General features: G+C 38.1%; 1 protein-coding gene across 1 annotated transcript; it reads left to right on the top strand.

Moving 5' to 3' along the window:
* The first annotated feature begins 1682 nt into the window (after nt 1-1682).
* ankrd6a (ankyrin repeat domain 6a) lies at nt 1683-20363 on the top strand. The gene is made up of 15 exons (XM_084742625.1): nt 1683-1859; nt 4742-4896; nt 5036-5134; nt 9986-10084; nt 10209-10307; nt 12392-12490; nt 12799-12876; nt 13457-13552; nt 13752-13922; nt 14960-15112; nt 15372-15524; nt 17907-18020; nt 18364-18667; nt 18995-19320; nt 20087-20363. The coding sequence occupies exons 2-15, from the start codon at nt 4747-4749 to the stop codon at nt 20279-20281; spliced, it is 2136 nt and encodes a 711-aa protein (XP_084598751.1). The 5' UTR covers nt 1683-1859; nt 4742-4746; the 3' UTR covers nt 20282-20363.
* The last annotated feature ends 1721 nt before the right edge of the window (nt 20364-22084 follow it).

Below are 22084 nucleotides of genomic sequence, written 5' to 3'. Positions count from 1 at the left end.
GACCTGGAGGCTGTGAGTCCTCTGCAACAGCCGTGGGTTTCACTCTCACCTATGGCCTTTTGCTGCATGTCATTACCGAACTCTCTCTCACCCGTTCCTGATATATCTTCAGCTGCCCTATGAGCAAAAGGCATAGAAGCCCAAAAAATACAAAAAAGTTGATAATAGTCATATCCACACATAAGAGCAATGTTGAAGTGGCACACTTGTAGATGAGAAAATCAGGTGTCTGAGTTATATATTCATAACTAACGCCATTTTCTTCTGTCAACCTTGTTTCTGTGTAGTTATAGGACAGTTTACCTAGTTGTAACTCCCAAAAGTTCCTTTGTTTCCTTCCAAACCCCATCCTTTTTGAGGATACTCCCATAAACAGGCTGCTGTGTATCATACAAAAGGTGCCGCATCTTCTCAACCACATTAATTAGTCTCTTGTTTTCCCTTTGACTGTTTTGATGAGAGGAAACACAAACGTCGAGGTCACATTGATTTTAACCACATAAAAAGATGCGTGAAAATTGGCTGAAATAGATTCAGGGTGAGAGATTTTTCAAACAAGCAACAAGTCACTCAGCCTGTTGGCTGACACACGGAGCAGGTTGGGACGTCCTCATTTCTCGCATCACCTCCAGTTAGGACTGTGGTTCCCAAACTTCGGGGGCGGGTCTCCCTGGGGGCGGTGTGGAGTTGGTCAGAAAGTTGGTTGGTCAGAAAAGTTTTGTGGTGTGAGCTTTGACAGCTGTGCTCTTTAATGTTGCTATGGTCACAAGTTGGGTAGCAGATGAATTTGAAACAGTGATTAAACTTGAGCCAAACTTTGTGTGAATTAAACAGTTTTAACGCACATTCGCCAGCCAATCAGAAAAGAGTATTCACCCAGACCATGGTAAAATTTACATTACTTAAGTTTGTATCATGAACATTGTGGTTTTGTCTTAACCTGTCTGCTCTCTTGGTTGTGAACTAGTGTGATCAGTGCTGTTGTCTATGAAAGTATTTTCTATATTTTTTTTATTTTCCTATTATCCAGGCCAAATGAACCAAACTACTGTTGTAAAGCGACATGTTGTTTCCACTTCATTATAGCACTGTGACTGTGACGAGTAGTCAGTGTCAGGCACAGTAGAGTGAATGACCTCCAGCTGCTCATGTAATAATCTTACCGGTGGATTTTCATGTTTGATAAAAAAAAACAAAAAACACACAGTATGTAACCCAGCTGTCATTATATTATGACCGTACTTGAATTTCAATTTAGCTGGATTTAGCTTTTTTTCTATCCTATTGTGTTATCATGTCCAGCAAAGATTTAACTTTTCCAGCAAAGCAGAGATTTCATCTGTCCTTATCCTAATCCACACAGAATGCATTTCAGAAAGATTCACCAAAGACATGCAGGCCGGCACTCACACACTGTGTGTGTGTGTGTGTGTGTGTGTGTGTGTGTGTGTGTGTGTGTGTGTGTGTGTGTGTGTGTGTGTAATGGAGATTCAAAACATGCTATTCCCCTGGCAAGCTGGAAGTCAGCTGTCACTTTTTTTTGTAATTTCACATCACAGATGATTAAACGGTTTCACATGACCGTGTGCACGTGTAGATGGAGGGCTGAAGGTATTATGCAGATGTATGTACCACTCTGCCTCTGTCCCTCTAAGCTGTAACACACTACAACAGCTGGCGTCCTCTCAGCACGTCTTCACACTGAGTGGCTGGCCTGCTGTCAGTGCGGCAGCATCATCCTCTTACACGCCACAAACACAGCTACCAACGCTTTGACAGGCTCGTTTGGATTTTGCATGGATGCTCCTTTTTGCTACAACAGGGACTAACTGATGTCTGCAGGCTCTATGGAAGACAAGGTAAGACATATGGAACTGGATCAATTGCTAGCCTTCAATTAGACACCCTCTTTTGACACTATTGTTGCAATTCTTACTTCTTTAATGGCAATTCAAACTTTATTCAAGGGGATTCAGGATTGGTGTGAGTGCTATCTGGCATAAAGCTACTATAAGACATTTTTAACAGGTTATGAAACAGTCTCAATTTAATACTATATGACCGGTATAAGTTAACCAGACAATGTGAGAGAAAATGGGATATTTCTGAACAGTTATTCTTAATGTCTGCCATCGTATTCTCCTTCAAATATGACCAAACAAGCATGTTTTTTCATATTTTTCACAGCAAACTCATAGTGAGCAGTGTCTTAGAGATTTTTATTTAGATAATTTTATATTTGAGATCATACTACTGCTTTTGTCCACAAAGGCCTCCTAAATCAAGTTCCTTGTATTAGCTTTATTATTACACTATTATTACAACTCCTATGCTACGTTTCTTTATACTGATTTCACTTTCAAAACTCTTCACAGAGAGTGAAAGGCATGTGACAAAAACTGAAAGTACATTTTACACTTTCAAGTCAAGTCAGTTTTATCTATATAGTGCTCAGCATACTTTACATGTATACATATATATACTGTAGGTCTTTATAATATTAATTATAGAGATCCAACAATTATTAGAAAGTTATTTATGACAGCAGTGTATAGGTGAACTGTACTCTGAAACATGGGTCGGCAAAATCCAAAAAATCCAAATCTAACATGATGTTTACTTTATTTTGTTGGTTAAATTCACTTTAAGAAAAGAAACAAGACTATTTGGAACTTGAAAAGTCAGATGATCACTTACCTCCAGGGGCCAAAATTTCAAAATTTTTAATCTGGATCAGAATGATCCGGATAGGATTAAATCTCAAATCCGGGTATTTCAAAACCATGATATGTGATCCTGACCCTACAAAACCTGTGATGCAGATTTGGTAATCCAATCCTTCCCAGAATGCAGATCAAACATTGTTTTGGGTATTTTAAAAGTCCAAGGTGCAGATTAGGAGAGTGTTGATGCTAAAAATCAGGATTATCCTGATCCCACTGGCAGAGTGGATTCAGCGTGGATTCGATGTGGATTGAGGGACATGTAGGGCTCATGGGATTTATTTGATCATTCTATAATTAATTTCTTGCGTATTAAAGTAACAGATCATGCCAAAACAATATCCATTCCATATTAAACAATTAACAAATGAACCAATGTTCAGTTAGAACATTTTTTTCCTCTAAAAGTGCAATGTGCAACATAATTCTCACCAGTATCATGCTTCATAACATCCCTAAATGATGCAAGGTTCCTCACTGCAATGGAACTCCAGGTAGATGACCCTGACCGACCAATGGCAGCACTGCAACCAGACAGTCCAGCTGGACGGCCAATGAGAGACGCTCTACTGAAACATTATTTTACTGAAAGTCTTATGATCGATACAAGCAGTAGTATACTGACAAAACATTCAGGCCCATGTTTTTCACAGTTTTTTGTATTCAACAAAACAGTCAATTATTAATAATAATACCCAGATGACTAAACTTACCCACTGACTCAGATCTGCTTACCCCTAACTTGGGGCAAGTTTGGCCAAATGGACACTTTTTTTTTCAAGGTCATATTTTCAAGGCCCTTTTCCCTACATGTTTATAGGAGACATCCTGAAACAAGGATAATTATACTTCTACAACATAAATAAAACTGGTTTATTTTACCCCACTCTCCCCTGTACAGTATACAGTGTATTTACAAATCTACAGACCAAGTGTGGGATAATACTGTGTGTTTATACAGAATACAAACTGTACACTTGTGTGTGGGATTAGTGAAGAGGACAGAGTAAGAGAGAGTGATGAGCCAACAAGTGTTTGAGTGTTGTATGTACACATGCTGTGGGTTCAAGATTAAAGCTTTGACCCTGTGCAAAGAACATAATCTGAGCTCAAACACTGCAGCACTCACATGAAATCCTTTGTCATCTGGATCACAGGCTGCAGCATTAAAGGAGCAGGACACTCAGGGTGAGGATTCAGGACGGTGGTGTTTAGTGAGTGAGCCAACAACATGTGTGACAGACAATATCTGACATTTATGCTTTCATTTCATTTGTTGGAAATAAATTAACATAGATTAATATACTTACATGGGGGAGGGGGGGCATTCATATTATACTATTATTATTCATTTATTAATTAATTCACACCATATGAGAAAAATCAAACTTACGGATGTGTGATTTTTGTTTCTCAGCTACAGTTACATTCTATAGAGTGGACCTCATGCAAGAAACCGACATTTCTAGACTATTGATTCATTTGTGCTGCTGCAGTGTTTTTTCATTCACTGGTTTGCAATCAGAGAGAACCTTATTGGACACAAAAATGAAAATAAATGGTTTGGATACTAATTATGATGTTAAAAATAACTAAGTAGATTACATTGTGTAATACATACTTAAGTACAAGTAAAGGTGTAGACTTAACAATCTACTTATAAAAGTACATTTACTTAAAAAAAAGCTACCTAGTATTTATAATTAGTTACTTATTATAAACACCCTGCAGACAAGTTGAAAATATAATTCAGTTTACAATTTAGTTGGGAAAAAGTAGCAAAAGCTTTATCATTTCTTTTCCTTTGCAACTAAATTAAAAATAATAAAACTAACTTTATATCATTTAAGTCTTATTTTTAAACTCCTACTGACACACTCCAGTATGTGCTTTTCACTTCACCTTTACTTCTTCTTTTTTTTTTGTCATGGTGTCTCTCTAGTTCTGGCCCTCATGTAGTATTTAGGAGACATTACCTAAGCTAATAACAAACTACTGGCCACGTTCCCCCGTTTCAGCGGTGATGAGTGATCAGCCATTGGTCCACGTGTCCTCACCACCCTGCCAGACCTCGGGTCAGCAGACGGCTCTGCACCGAGCCGCCAAGGTGGGGAACAGTGATGCTGTGGCTGCTCTGATTCAGGGAGGCTGTGCTGTGGACCTGCAGGACAGAGTGAGTGCTGCTGAACACACTGGGCATGTTACACACACACACACATCTACAGGAACATTCATCCATGCATTCTCAACGTGTGTGTTTGATTAATGGTAATAGATTGTGATATGAATAGTGTGTCCACTATGTGTTTCAGGATGGCAACACTGCACTGCATGAAGTGTCCTGGCACGGTTTCTCTCAGTGTGTCAAACTGCTGATCAAGGCAGGAGCTGATGTCCACATCAGGAACAAGGTAAGATAATAGAGCTGCTTCTTTTTCCAAACAGTAGTAGTAGTAGTAGTTTTCTCTGTTTTCTTGATGGCACTCTATTTTTGTGGAGTACAGCAAGTTGAACTTGTATCCTGTTCCCTTTACCTGCAACCTTTGGTTCAGTAAAAGCGCATTAGTTTGGTTTCTCTTAGTATTGTGCGTCTGACGTCATGATGTCCACATTTTTTTCAAATTTTTCCTGCTGCAGTTGAGCTGCCATTTTTTCTTGGTGACTCAAAATGAAGGTGAATCTTTAGCAAGACAAAAATTATATTTTATTATCAAATAATGAATTATGTTTGATCCACCTGAATGTTTGTTGTGTGTTGTTTAAGTTTAAGTAAAGTCACTAAATGAAACCAGTTACTGTTAAGTCAGGCTAATGTTAAACGATGCTAACGTTAATAATAATAATTTAGTTGGAAAACTGGAAACTTTTAAGTTGACCTGCCTTAAAACGAATCTGAATGCAAACAGACAATTAGGTACATCTGACTTAAAGTAATTTCGTTAATTGAACTTGCAAACTTGATTGTAAAAAAATTTAATTGATTTGTGTGTTACCAATTAAAGTTTTTTTTTAAAGTTGGCCCAACAATTCTCTGTTTTCAGTGTACTTCACTGAACATAAATAAAGATATGAATATGGCAAGACATGGTCAAAAGACACCACCCACTTTACTATTGCATACTGTTATACAGAGTGTTATCACGGCGCGTCAGCAATCCAAAGGTCAACCATGTTGACTGTACTATTCACAAAAGGTGCATACAAACTCGCAACTGTTCCTGGTGAACACGGGGTGGTGTTTACCACGTTCACAAGAAGAGTTCATATGAACACCTCCGTTTTGTGGTATCCAGAACCTCATAAGAGTTCCATTTGAAGGCAGCATATAAACTTTTAACTAGCTAATTGCTGCCAGCAATTGTTTGTTTGCGTACCTTTAACACAGCTTGTGTTATTTCTAAAACGACTTACATTTTCTGTACATACAAGCTTACTCAGTACCAAAACTGTGAATCCTTCTTGTCTTATTTACAAATGGTTGCACACAGCATGGCAGAAATGAAAACCTAATGTTCAAAACATTAAATAATATGCAGGAAAGAAAAGAACAGGACTGACAACAGGACTGATGCTACTACTGAGATTTGACTGAAGTTCAAGATCACTGATGTACACATCCAATAAAAGCACCTCAGTGGGTGAGAACATGTGGCTAAATGATGAAGATCATGTAGATTAGAACAGGACTGCACATTTTTATGTTTACTTAGTTACATTTTTACTGTTTTTGTGTATTTTATTTTCTCTATTTGGAACCAAAGGCCATAAATGTATAATTTTTCGATGATGGCAGTGATTTAATGTTGGTAATAAAGCTTTTCTAAAGATGACTCATTCACTTTTACATATACAGTATGTTGACAAAAATGCACATTTTCTACACTAAACCAAAACATGCAGTGTTTTGCAGTAAAAAGAAACTGGAGTATAAAAAACAATGATACGGAGTTGGATTTGCTGTATTTTGATAGTCAGTTGAGCAGAAAACTAAAGGTGAAATATGTAACACCACAGCATTCAAAAATAGGCGCAGCTGTCATAATTTAAAATATTGGAGCGTGTTATTTCCTCATGCTTCCTCCTCCCCAGACTTGAAGCTCAGACAGCCTGCAGGCTGCAGGGACACTGAAACTACACAGACAAGATTAACATCAAACTCTGACAGTGACAGGTGAGGGTGAGTCCTCCACTGTAGGTTGATTAACTTAAAGTCTGTTATCCTGAAAACAAATACACATTCTGGTGTTGGAGTTTAGAGGCTGTCTGTCTCACTGCTGCCAAACCCCATACATATTTTGCGCAATTTAACTGTTATAAACAACATTATTAACTATTTCTTATGCGTCATAAACAGACTCTGACTCATTTGGCAAACATTCAGTATTTCTTTTAGCTCCATGTAAAGTGACTAAATGTGAATCAGGGAGTGTGCAGATTCACACGGACCAAAACAAAAACAGACGTTCCAGCCTGGAATGGAAATTCCAGAGGAGAGCATATGAGCTGTAACGTTGTTGTAGAAGCCAGTATTTCAAGTTAATGTCTCTCCTTAATCTCTAATGACATGTCATGGTCATTTTATGATTTAGAATACTAAATATATCACAGATTTCTCATTTAAGTTTAAGTAAATACTTGTTAGAATTTGTAAAAAATATATATAATGTACTTATTCTGAGTACTATATTTTGTTTCACTGACAAAGAATGGAATCAGATAGAATTCTGTATAAAATGCAGTAAATACAGACCAGCATATAGTTCTAGGTACTAAAAATTCAGAAGTACAGTCCTTTCCTCCTATATCTTTAATTGATGTTAAATAGTCTTTTTATATTAGAACAATAAAATCAAACCAGAAATTTATTTCAAATTCAAAATCCTCTGCACAGCAGTATAAAGAGTCAGGCGTTGGTTAAGCGCAGGCAGCGTAGGTACAAATCTAAAACGAAACATCAGCTCTGAGCCAACAGAGACACTTAATATAGAGTGTTTGCACTGATGTCATGGTTTGGTCAGTAATGTGGATGCATGGCCATTTTGGAAATACTTGGATGTAAACACAGACTGAATTACACGCTGAATATTCACTTCAGGATGTCCAAACTACTGACAGGTTCAGGAAAACGTGTGGACTAAAACTTCCAGAAAAGGACATCACATTTTGAGAGAGTCATGTTAACAGTGGTAATGGTCTGTAGGAGCTGGCTCTTTCATCTTAAGATGACAAACTGGCAATTTTTACTTTTACATTTTTTCACTTTTCCTACCCTGACATAATGAAATACCTCCTACACAGGGATAAAAATGAACGAGTCATAGTTCATTTTTTAATTTTGAACTCAGAGTATTAATGAGTGCACATATATATGTTTTTCATATCAAAAGATGACTAGTGGTTGTAGTCTGTGAGATACAATTTTATTTAATGTCACCATTGACCCAGGTCTCCCCTATTTTAAAATATCGAGTTAGTATCTCAAAATAATGAGAAACTTTCTGAAAGTAATAACTTAGTAACTCAAAACAATGACTTAATATCTTAAAATAATTTCTCATTAGTTTGAAACACTTAATCATTATTTGAGATGGAGATTTGAGAAACATTATTTTCACAAAGTTTCTTATTATAATGATTTAAAGGATTCATCATATTGGCAGAAATGTGCCTCCATAGACACAGAGGTTTGGAGATGAGTGTATAACGCAGATCTATGTGCGTGTTTCTCACTGTTAACAGACTCCATCCTGCAGTGTAGTTCGGACACTTCGCTGATAAACCACAGAATTACAGAAACACGAGGCACAGAATCAGCTCATCAGTAACATATATTACGAAAGCCAAGGTAGGTGATCAACTGATCACTATCTAATACTTTTAGGATTTATCTAACAACAGTAATACCAGAAGAACTTTTTGGATCAAAATGTTGATTTGTCATAAACATAGCATATAAACAATTAAAATGTCCCTTATCAACAAATATATTTACACAGTCAATTGATGGAAAACTAGTTTACTGTTCTTAATTGCTGTAATACATTTCACAGTATGCAGCCTGTGAATCTAATTACAACACCTATAAAATAGTGTAATTGTTATTTCAGTAATAATTACAGTACTGTGTTGTCATCACAGTAACAAGGTGCTGAATTTTTTTTTAACACAGCAAGTAGTAGATAACTGCTAATACTGTAAATGAAAAAAAATCATTTATGATCAATTGTATCACTTCATTCAACTTTAGAAATTTTAAAAATACACATTTTTGATTTCCCTGCATACAACTCTCATTTGTATAGTTGTTAACGTTATGGTTCATTTTCTGCAATCCTGCCTCTTAACAATTACAAAACACCTCTGTTAGAAATAATGCAAAATGTACAATAAAAAAAGATGTTATTGTTTCTGAAAAAATGAAAAAGAATGTCCTGCTCAAAATTATTGGATTGTGATTTACAGTAAAAATATAATTACTGTGCAATTCAGTAGTCAATGAATTTTGAGCAAGATTCTTTGCAGATCTACAGCAACTTACTGTATACAGGTTCTACAGTAATAATGCCGTAAAAACTACAGTGTAGAGACAGTGGGATTTGTCTGAGATGTTCCTAAACGCATCAGGACGACAAATACCATGTTTTATGTTGGTGAAGCATCCTGAGCAGCAAACACTGAGAAAAATGAAGAGAATAAGGCTGCAGGTCTCTGCAGATACAGACAGCACCACACACTTCTACTCAATCATAAGTGATAATTGAAAGAGATTATGTAATAAATAAAATGTTCAGATTATACCTTTTATGATATGGTTCCCAACAGATGGATGCTGTGCTAATCGTGTTTAGAATTTTGAAAATGTGACTGCAGGTGGAATAAAGGATAGTAAAAACTAACACAGAAGGCCACATTTCTAATTCTTTTGTTACATTTATGATATGCTATGTTAGATTAATAGCAATTTTTTTGCCTATAGTTGTAAAGCCCCATTCTTCACTGTGTCTCCTACACATTCTTGAAACCAAACCTACATCTTTGCCCTCACAATATATAATAATGTGACAAAAAACATAGCAAATACTACATGTCTGTCTTGCAGACCGTCTTGCAGAACTTTTACATGTTAGAATATCAATTGGATTGTTTTTGTCTTCTAGACTTGTGGTGTGGTCACATAAAAGCCCCTGTAGAGCTGTATTTACTTTGTAATTACTCTGTAATTACTCTGTATTTACTCTGTAATAACTGTGATGTTGGCTCAGTCAGGAAACACAGCGCTCCACCTGGCCTGTCAGAATGCACACGCTCAGACCGCTCGATTTCTGCTGCTCGCAGGATCCACCCCAGACACCAAAAACAACGTGAGTCCCCCAGAATCCCACAATGCATTGAGCTAAGCCATCAATAGTGTCAAAATGCTGATAAATCTCTGATGATGGAACTCTCCAATAAGATGTTAAATTAAAAACTCTGCTTTGTTTCCAGGTGGGCGACACATGTTTGCATGTTGCTGCTCGCTACAACAACCTGAGCCTGGTGAAGATCCTGCTGAGTTCTCTGTGCCATGTGACCGAGAGAAACCAGGTGCAGTGTGTCAGTGTTTTCAGTGTGATATTCCCACGGCATCATTCTTCCCATATGACTCAAACAAACAACCCTCATACATTAGAAAGAGGGTAAATACAGGACAGGGAAACACTCACACACACTTTCAGGAATGAGTAACAGTGTGTATGAGAGAGAGTATGAGAGTCTCTGTTGTATGACAACAAGTCTTTATTTTGAGTGTGTGTGATTTTAATGCTGCATTTTACTGGCATTGGTAACACTTTCTAATAAATAGGGGACAGTGTGCAGTGAGCAGGTCATTATTGTGAAACAACCCTGACAGATGCAGGATCCTGACGCAGTGAGCAATTTAATCACCCTGAAGGGGTTTATTTCATAGTAATGACCTGAGTAATGACCTGCTCACTGTAAATTGCAGCTCACTGTAGCTGCATCCATAGCAACGGTCTGCTCTTCATAGCAAGAGTCTGCTGTAAAGAAATAACAGACCTTGGTGTAATTGACCAATCAGAATCAAGCATTTGACAAAGCCATGTAACCATAATTTAAATTTATGATAAATGCTTGTTAATTAAACTATAGGTGATATTTAATTTACTGTTAACAGGCATTCAAATAATGTCTATATATGCTCTATGGTGAAGTTGGCAATAATAAATATGTAACATCTGGGTACACTTACAAAATGAACTTTAGGAAAAGATCCTGCTTTGAGTTAAAGTAAGTTGATCACTTATAATATCCTGATAAAATCATAGTAAGTTTCATGTAAAGAACTGCAGTATTTGGTTATGAAAATAGAGACAAAGTTATTAGACATTTATTGTGGCAGTGATGGAGGAAACATTCAGATTCTTCACTGAAGTAAAACTATCAGTGCCAACGAAAATACTTCATTACAAGTAAAGGTATTGTATTTTAAGTTTCTTGTAAGTAAAAGCACAGACATATAACCAGCCAATTAATTAATCAATCAAATTATCAAAAGTAAGAATCATTCATCATTCATTATGCAGACTGTTTTAATATATCAAATATTATTTTTTGTTTATCACCTCTGCATTGACCTGTAAGCAGATCAAGGTGGAGCCTTGTGTTTCTTTGTTGAAATAAGTTGGAAAAAATCTGCCGGGCTGGTTGATCATTTCAGGTGGTTTCTGACAGAAGTCAACTTTTTTCAAAAAGATGAGTGTGAAAAGACAGAATAAGGAATTTGTCAGTTTGCTTGGAATTATCTCACCATGGTGGCAGATTTTTTTCTTTTATTTCAAGAAAATAAGTCTCTTCGGATACAATAACAAACTACAAAGGACATAATTTACTTCATAAGGTCAAGATATTTGATAGTAAATAAGTCAAGCGAATATATCAAATACATGTGCAGCAAAAAGTACAACAGTTAGGTCTGAAATGTAGTAGAATAGATATGTTCAGTAGCTTCTTAAGTGAAGTAAATAAATCAGAATTGTACTTAAATTGTACAGTACTGGAGTAAATGTACCTCTGTACTTTGCAGCATTGCATTTATGTTTGAGTGTAGCTAGTTTTCCTTGTAAGAACTGCTCAATTTAAACTCAAGTAAATATTAATTCAATATTGGAAACTTTCTCGATTATATTTGTTGAATTGTATGCGTTCCTATGGAAGAATCACGATCTGCTGTGCATTCTAAAAAATAATTATACCCTTACAAAACATAAATTTATTCAAGTGTGATATTAGTATACATCTTTTAAACGAAAAAAAACCCCATGAAGTTCACTTGTAGTATAGTTCACAATATAGTTGCAGTACAAAATAAAACTTTAAGTTTACTAGTCCTATACTTCAAGTATTAGAAAGTGGGCCAGTTTAGTCCCACGTAGTAAAGTAGTACACTTGGAAGTACGCTTTTAGTACATTGATTAGTATACTTATAACATAAAGGATTCGTGGGAAATATACTTAAACTTCAGTTAATTATATTAGTATACTTCTTTTTTGTAATGGTAAACATATTACACACATCTTTTTTGAACCAGTGAAATAAAGTGCTACCAGAACAGCCAAGCAAACTGCATACTTTATGTGTGTGTGTATGTGTGTGTTTTTTTCTGTAGCGAGGAGACACAGCTCTCCATGTTGCTGCAGCTCTGAACCATAAGAGGACAGTTCAGCTCTTACTGGAGGCTGGGACTGATGGGACAATCAGAAACAATGTAAGTCACATACCTGAACATCATCCATCTAAATATGAGTATCATCACCACAACCAAAGCATTACGACACTGAGTGACCACAGGTTGTGTAACTCTCTATCCCAAGCTGAGAGAAGAAAGAAATTAGTAAAATGTTCTCACAGTAAGTAAGTACTCTGATCTTCATGTGTAAAATTGGCAGCGTGCCTCTTTAAAAAACCTTTCTGATGGTGTAAGACGAGGTAAATATTATATTTCTGTTGTGCAACGGGTGACATGAAATGCCAGTGTATTTTTTGTAGTGATCATGTTATACTGTTCACTTCCAGGCAGGTAAAACAGCCCTCGACAAGGCCAGAGACAACAACCACAAAGATGTGGCACTGCTCCTGGCCAGAGCTCCTCAGGTTGGTATCTGCATCATAAACTTAAGCTTGATTTTTATTATTCATAGCGTGTAGACTGTCAATAATGTGATTTACATTTCAGGATGATCATCTACTATTATAACAGTTTATTTTTCTATTGAACTTTACTACCATCTACTGGACTTTTTTATGTATTGCATGTACTCCAAATGATCTCTCACAGTGTTGATGAAAGTGAAAAATATTTTGTGTATTTTCCCTCAAATTCTCTCCATATTTTAGTGTGTACTTCCTTGGGTCATGCAACATCCTTCCACCAGGCTTCTTTGAAACTGAGCTAGTATTTTTTCTTACTCTGCCTCTTTAGCAGAAGTAACAATATGAGATAGAGAAAGAGGTGTTTAATGGTTTCTGTTGTCCTGATGTCAATAGAGACCTCATCAAACCATTGTAGCAAACAACAAACAATCATAATTTTCTTTGGCGGGCCTGTGGAGAATGATTGTGCAAGAGCGGGTTGTTGCAGCAATGTTGGCAGCAATCAGACAGCTGGTCATCCAGTATCACACCCAGGTTCCTTAGGTAACGTGACCACAGCAGATTTTGTTATTGTCTTCAGGTACATCGCTTCATGAGAGGAAGAACGAGAAGGAAACGAAGAGAAAGACTGACAGCTGAGCACAGGAGCCAGTCTGTAGAAACTGTACCAAACAAGGTGAGAAAATAGCAGAAACAATCATTCTTTATAGCATGGTGGGGTTAAGAAGATGGGTCTACTGAGGTACAGAGAGAAATTTTACAATTGAGCAGTCACATTATGTTTAATCTTTAAAAGTTTAGATGTTAAAAATAGTTTTAATTTTACATTTGAATTGAATTTCACACTGTGCCTTATGTCTGTATGTCCTGAGCAGGACAGTAGTTCTTTAGTGGAGGAAACTCCCAGCAGTGAACAAATGCGGAGCAGAACTGCCATCAAGTTGGGCCACCATGAGCAGCAGAAGCAGCAGCAGCATTACCACAAGAACCCAGCCGCCATCAGCAGCCCCTACAGCCACCGCAAGAGGAGGAGAGTCAGGGAACAGGTGGGTGAGCAGGTAGGCTGGCTATGAAACACAGCTGAAGGCTTTGTCTTGATGTGCAGGGGCTTCATGGAGAGCCCCCTGCCATGGAGATTAGTTGCTGCTCATATCCGTGGATGGCACTGGACTGGGCCAACAGTTATTGCCTTACTAACTCAGATTTGGCTGGATTCATTCTGGACAGACACATTAACCGAGCAACCACCCACCCACAGATCCCCTCCTTCAAATCAGTAGCTTCCCTTCTCTGCACCGAGCTGTGGCCCACATGATGATGAAACAGCCCATCTGACTCGTAGGTTAAGTGGGAAATAATCAAATGAAATCAAGACAGAAAGAGCCGAGTCTGAGTCAGAAATATAACTGAACAGATAAGGGACCAAAAAAGCAAAAAGGAGACAAAGAAAAGATCTCGAGGCTGATGCTGCTTTTGCTGTTGATGTTTTAAATTAACCTTTGCTATTCAAAAAGGCCACTGATGGCAGTGCCACACAAAATTCTGCTAGCTGCAGGACAGCATAAAATAGTTCCACTGTCCCTGATTCTGTACCAGGACGGCACAGAACAGGCAGAAAGCCAGAAGCACGACTCAAGACAGATAAGAGCAAAGTGCACTGTCTTTGATCCAAAAAGCAGAATGCATTGTCCCGAGCTGTAACTGATGCAGTTGTTGATCTCTTGCGGCTCCTAGTGGAAGTAATCACATGATCCCGGCTTAACCAGGTAAGGGGCAAGCGAAGTATCAAAGTCTGGGAAATGTATCAAGGGTTCTGGCATGTAAGATCAGGAATAAAGAACTTTGAAAAGGCAATCTGGCAAAACACAAGTGGAAGTAGGTCAGTACTAAGGTAATCAGTGGGAATGGGAAGCAGTGAGTAAGTGGCTTGGGAAACTGGCTAGAAAGAGGTCATGGGGGGCAGGACGTAGTGGCTGGGTCTGAAATGACCAGAGTGTAATAGACAGGGAAAACACAAGTAGGATGAATGATTGATTGATCAGGAAGAATTCATTACAGCTAAAAATTTTTTACCCCTTTGCAGGCTTTGATTGAAGATGATCTGAGAAAAGGCAAGAACGACTTCCACGTGAAGAAGGACCTGCTCTGTGATGATGCTGAGGACAGTTGTGCTCAGAATGGAAAAACCTATCAGCTTTACACACTGTACCGCGACAAGAACGGCAACATCAGACAGGTTACTGATGAATATTTTTCCTTAAATACAAAGATTTTTTTGTTCTCAGAGCTCGATTTATAAACTAGAATGTCTCAGAGCACTAGCAGGGTAATATAGTCATGAAACCGCATTAGTTGGCACAGAATTTGAGAAAATCTTGGTTCCAAAATGTAACATTTTCCTTGTGCTGACCTTTGTTCATCATGTTTACCAGAAAAGATGAGCCATTAAACTGGGTACCTCTGGAATTCTTATGACCCTCGTTCTCCTTCTTCAGGCACCAGCCAATGGATGCCACTGTAAGCCTCTGATCAAGAAGCTGGAGGGTCAACTGAAGGTCACACAGGAGGAGATGAGGCTGCACATCCTGAACGTCCAGGAGGAAGTCAACAGCAGACTGGGCAAGATGGACCGCAGGAACAGACACCAGGTCTGTTACTACTCCCTCTGCTTACAGAACATGGCTTCAGTTTACTTTAACACCCTCTGTGTCTTATGTTGTGTTCACACAGTACTCAAACCAGTTTGACCACAGAGGGGTGTACTACGAAGCGAGATTAATGGGTTAGCGAGCTATGTTGAGTGTAAACCCAGGTTTTCAGTGTCATGAAGGTGGCTCTCTTTTAACCAGGCTAAATCACCATGGTAACTTATGCTAAACTCATAACCTGGTCGGGAGCAGGTTATGTTCAGAGTTTCAGATTAAATCATCTGTAAAAAAGTGCCGTTCTTTAACTAATTATTGCCCTAACAAGGTTGTTTATGAGCAATATAGCTTTTAAACTGAGGGAAGACATTAAAAATGAAAAGTTGTTGAGCTGTATGTTCGTAATATCACTGAACGAATCCATATAATGTAAAAATGTAACTTAATGTAATGTAACAGCAGCACAAACTGAATGCATCGCGCTGTCATGGTAACCTCTGTTTGGTGATGCAGAGACATTTTTCCCCTTTGCTCCAGATCATATTAACTTCTTTTGTAGGATTCTCTGATTCATTGGCTTCTCAAGTTAGATCAGTGCTTGGAATTTATGAAGACCCAGGTTTGATCCTCGGGTTATTTTTCAGGCCTCTGTACAACAGCAAGACTGAAAGGGTCTCAGAAAGAGGCTCGGGGTATCTGTGATTCATTGGTTCATCTATCCAGCTAGACAGATCACTACTTTAAAGTTTCAGGACCCTGGTTCACTCTTTGACTTACTGTTGAATCCTGGTGCAACAGGAAAGAGTGAAAAGCTCTAATAAAGAGATTTCATGTCTCTGATTCATTGGCTCAGGAAGTTAGATCATTGCTTTAAGTTCTGAGGAACCAGGTTCAATCCTTGTTTTTTTTAGGCCTGTGTTCAATGGAAAGAGTGAAAAGCTCTAAGAAACAGAGATCAACTGCCTGTTCAGAATCACAGTGGACTGTCTTAGGTTTCATTCTTATGAGGCTCAGTGAATTTTGAAGTCCAGCACTCAAAGTGAAGACAGAAAAGCATTCAGACAGGACATCTTAGTGCAAAGTGGACTTGTTGACATGCTGGGTTGATTCATGACAAACCAAAGTCATTAGCTCACTTAGTTCTGTATTGGATGCAGGATGTCAAGGTTCAGAGTTCAAACCTGAATCCTGACAGAAACTTTTGAAACCAGAACTTTCTTCAACAACTCTAAAAGAATCCCAAACAAGCTGAACTTGCTGCGCAGAGATATCTCAAAAATATACTACGCCTACACTCTTAATGGCTTGTTTATAGAGCATATGTGGCAATAGTCTTGATATGTTAGGCTGCTGCTCCAAATACTTACTTTCAACTGGTAGGTAGTAGAGCTGCACAATTCATCACAATCACAATAAAATCACAGTATGGTCAAGTGCAAAATCCAAATTGCAGAACCAGAACCAAATCACAGTTTTTTGAAAAAGTAAAAATGTGTGAGAAAACAGTCTTATAATGAGGTGGTGTAGAGCTGCAGAGATGATCTGAGCTAAATATCTTCTCCAGGTCAAAGAAATTTTTTTTCAGTGAAAAAAAATATAAATATGAATATGAAAAGTTTATCAATCTTCAAAGGAACTGGAGAAAATTGTATGATCTTCAAGAATTATTTCATCATGTATATTTTTATTTATTTAAAAAAATACTGAATTTTAGATTCATTAATTCTAAAGAAAATTATAACACAAATGCAAAATGAAAATAAATGCATATAATATTTGCATAACTGTTATGGCCAGACTGTTGCGTGGAATATTTCCCCTTATCAATATGCATAAGTACAACTGATATGTGTTATTACATGGAAAGTATAAAAAAATATTTTAGGATAGGATTTTTTTTTGCTTCTGTTTCTTGTTGGCCAAATGTAAAATAAAAGTTGATTTACCACAAAATCATCATATCTATGTTCAAAATTCAACTAATCAATTAATTGATCTTATAAACCTAAAAAGCATCATTAAACATAATCAAATTAAATTAAAGGAAATTTAATTAGGGATTTTGAAGGCAGCACAGTGGAAAATTAACTGATGATTCAGGTGCAAACAAAATCAAAGCAAAGTCAGAATACTAAGTTTAATATTCAATTTGCACTCAAAATAAAATAAAAATGATCCACGACATACACAGTGAACCCGAGCAGCCTGTAGGGGGCGTTGCTCTGCTGGTGTCTTTAAAGACAACACATGTCCTCAAGCAGGATTCAGTCCAACACTGAGCAGGTCATCCTCTTGAGTGACTATTTTCATGCCAAAACATTCCAAACTTATTACATAATTACTTGATTCACTTTTTTACAGTTACATTTTTCTACATTTTGTCAGATTAAAGTGTTGGACATGCTGAACCAGGAAAGAGCAGCGGCAGACAGGAAGTACATGATTCACAGGACCGAGCAGAGGATTGCCCAGGGAAGAGAGGAAACCCTGATGACACAGGTACCAGCTACAACCTGACACTGGAGTTCTTTGCATGCAGGCAAAACATGGGAATTTCCCATTTTATGTTTACATGTGTAACCTTAATAACTGTGTGGGAATAACCTGATACATTCATGGTCTGATTATGAGAAAGAAGGTCAGTGTGGCTTGGACAAAACTCGCCTCTTCTTGTACCAATAAGACATCTAACAAACTAGAATTTTAAGCATAAAGCCAGAAATTGAGATTGATCATAATATTTGGAATAGTGAGACCATGTTTTTGGTACAACAGAAATAGGGGCAACAAATAGCAGCTGTTAAAGGGAAGATCATACAGCAGCTTGGTTTCTTATCTCAAGCAGGCGGCAGTGAGTCATGAGCTGAAGAGGTGGTGTCTGTCCCAGCTGAAGGACATGGACGTCCACGTCCCCGCCAAAGCCCAGTATTACAAACTGCTCCCCTCCCCGTCGGTGGAGCAGTCCGTGGCAGACGCCGACCTGGAGTCACTCCCCCTGCTGTCTCTGGTGTCTGGAGACAGCAGCACCTCGCTGGCTACCTACGTCAACATCCTGCCATCTAAAGCTGCCCACAGCATGGGAGGACCAGAGCAGGAGCGGCGGGGCAGCAGGACGTACTTTGAAATGAAAGTGGACAGGTCACCAGGTATGTCCAGTGACGTCCTCTACAAGGGCGCTCAGCAATGATTTATGGGTGTTCTCACTGCAGCAGCATCAACAGGTCATTTTATTCCTAAAAAATGGCTAAATTGTTTTTTTTAATGTTGGCTGTATTTTCTGTTTTATGGAGTGATAAAAAGAGATATCCAGAATTCCCTCAGTAAATACCTTTGACCTTAATATGTCAACAACTGGGGAAGTTTAATGGTAGTTCAAATTTTCACCCTATTTACCCGATTGCTTCTTGGACAGTCTTGCTATGGAGATATAAAACTCTTATTTTGTCATGTTGTCTTACGACCTGTCCTGTCAGATGACTATGAGAACACAGCCCTGTTCCCTCTGCCTGCTGAAAGCACCTCAGGCCTCCTCCTGGGCTCCGCTGACCTCCTCTGGCCTCCTCCGGGACAGCAGGACGGTCCCGCAGTGGCAGTGGTCCCACTGTGTGGGGACGTCTTCTCAAGCAGCAGCAGCCAATCCAGCATCAGTGAGCAGCACGGGACACACTGTGGAGAGCTGGTGAGTGTCCGCAGGCCCGCAGGGACACACACAGAGGACTCCAGGACGCTGGAGTTCTTCATCAGCCCACCCGCTGAGCCCACGTTCAGCCAGGAGAGGAACAACCTGCACGCCAAGGAGGTGAGTGTAGGAAGTGACATGACCTGAATGGAGCTGTCAATCAAACAAACACATTATAAAACACTTCTCTTTAAGCCTTATACTGGAAGATTATTCCACTTTGTTACAACTATTACAACTTTTGTTACTAGTCATATTTTCATAATTTTGCTCAACATTTCTATGAGTGATAGTAAAATCATAATAACATGGGTCAAAAATGACCTGTATTAATTTCCTACTTTATTTCATGCATAGCTGAGTGTTTCTTTGCTTTTGAAATCAAATCATCATCATCATTTAATATTGAAATATCCATTAAATGTCTTGTTTTTATTCACCACAAATCATTATTTTCATTTTACTTTCTTACTTTTTGAACAAAAGCCATATTTGTACTACTACAAGACATTTAATGCATATTTGGAAAAAGAAACAGCTGCACTCAGCTGTGCATGGAATATTGTAACATGGTAAATGAATACAAGTCATTTTTATCCCATGTTCTGCATTTGAGAGGTAATGATACAAAAATGATTTCAAAAAATAAGAAAAGAATAATGAAAATAAGGATTTTTGATGATCAAAACAAGTTAGTTGAAGAATTCCTGAACTACTGAAAGATTCAATTAATTTACCAAATATATATATACAAATAAATTCAGTTAGTTTTGGCTCGTTGTTTCCGCCTGTTTCCAGTCTTGATGCTAAGCTAGGCTAATCACCTCCCTGCTCTAGCCTTGTACACCTCTTCAGTACATCACTTGCGTTGTTGCCTTTGTGTCAGGTGACTCAGCGTTTCTTTGATACGGTGTCGACTCAGCTGGAGCGTTGGTACGAGAGGAAGCTGGTGGAGGTGGAGCAGCAGACGGCGCTCCGAGCCCAGCAGGACAGGAAGGAGCTGCTGCAGCGAATCAGCGTGCTGGAGGAGGAGCTGCAGAGGCTGAAGACCAATGAGAATGAGAAAGCTGATGCACCCTGACAGCGATCAGTAGATCTGTTTCACAGCAGGCATATTAATATAAAATAATGTAAACGCAGGCATAACCTGTAATACTAATTCAGGTTTTTTCCAAATAAAAGCAAGAAGTTTACATTTGTTACTATTTAATTAGCTTATTAATATGTGTGTTGTAAAGTGCATAATATTATAAACTGAGGGAGGAGGGGTTTTAGAGTTTTCTTCATGTTCACTCGATTTCATCCTAAAATCAGAAATACATATTTTTGTTTGTCCATCTAGATAGTTTTGAAGAGATGTCTGCCTTCACTCCAATATAAAGGAACGAGTTTGCTCTAGTCCTGTGGTGTTCAAAGTGCCCAAAAAAACATTTTAAAACTCAACAGAATCTTTCCAGAAACCATGACTCGGTTGTTCAAAATAATCCACCTTGTTGTGAGAAGTCTAAGTAGGAACTACTTTTTTTCTGCAGTGGAGTCTACCAGAACTACTTTAGAATCTACTGGAACTACTTTTTTCTTATAGAAAAAAAAAAACAGTTCTTACAGAAACTGCTCACAACAAGGTGTGTGGATTATCCTAACTAACGAGGTCAGATGTTGGTGATGTTGATGGTTTTTCAGATGTATTTTTTGGTGCTTTGAGCACCACAAGCTGAGCGCCATTTAGTTCACATTTTCAAAACTCTTCACTCAGGTCTCTTCATTGACATCAGTTCATCTAACATCCAAATTGTACTAAAGTAGCATTTCCAAAATGAGCCCAAAAAGGGGTAACAGTGTGTCAGTTGGCAGATTAAAATGTAAATCTTATTTCCTCAAAAAGTGACCAGGGCCTTTATTTACCTCAACCACAGAAGGCAGCAGAAGTATCAGACAAACAGAGCCTCCTCCCAAATCTATGCTCTAACGTCACCCGACCTTACAGTGGCACAAGACACTTCAGGCTATTTAAGCATGTTTTTCAAATGTGACAATGACAATTCATGATGTATTTTTGGTCCCTGCAAAACACCAAGTATCTCGTCGAGAGCTGAAAACATTTAGGAAGCACTGCTCTAATACAATCATAACACTTCATACATTCAGGATCAACTCTTATCACCATACTGTAATTTAGCATAAAAAAATAAAAACAGTTGGTTGGGGGGGGCTAATGGACAAGGCGTACACCAAACAACATTAACAGTTCAATTCTGGCTGGGGTCCTGTCCTGTCATTCCCCTCTCTTTCACCCTGTTTACTGTCTCTTTATCATGAACTCTGCTGTCTGCTGTCAAAAGGCAAAACGCCTTTGTATGATTAGCATATTTCAATTATTTGATCAAGATTATTATTGCTTATGCATTATTGTGTAAGCAGTATTTTAATGTTATAGTAGGTGGATTTAACACATGGAGTTAATCTGCTAAAGTTATTACAAAGAACATTCATTGTGGTGATTTTTGCAACACCTGTGAACAAAAGTGGTAGTGTTTTCTCTGCTTCAGCTACAGAATACAATGTCCAAAATAAAATTATTGTCATGAAAGTCACCTCCAGCGTCTTTTAAAAGGAACAGTGAGACCATGATATGTCATCAGACATCAAGGAGAAATACTGGCTACTCAGCAGCAGTGTCCTCCTTTGAAGCTTCTATCCTGGGATAGAATAACTTTTTGTTTATCTTTATCACATTAATCAGAGTTCAGATGAATGCCAGATGTTACAGAGCTCCTGTAGATGATCTGAACTTCCCCGAGTCTGGGGAGGAGGGGCCAGGGCAAACTCATTAAAATCATGGCTCATATTGTATTAAACAATTTCCACCTATTTAATATATAGT

This window comes from Lutjanus erythropterus, chromosome 18 (genome assembly GCF_056507025.1).
Source record: "Lutjanus erythropterus isolate fLutEry1 chromosome 18, fLutEry1.hap2, whole genome shotgun sequence".
Classification (NCBI taxonomy): Eukaryota; Metazoa; Chordata; class Actinopteri; order Lutjaniformes; family Lutjanidae; genus Lutjanus; species Lutjanus erythropterus.
Note: the sequence above shows the minus strand (reverse complement) of the source record. Positions and strands in the feature narration are given on the sequence as shown.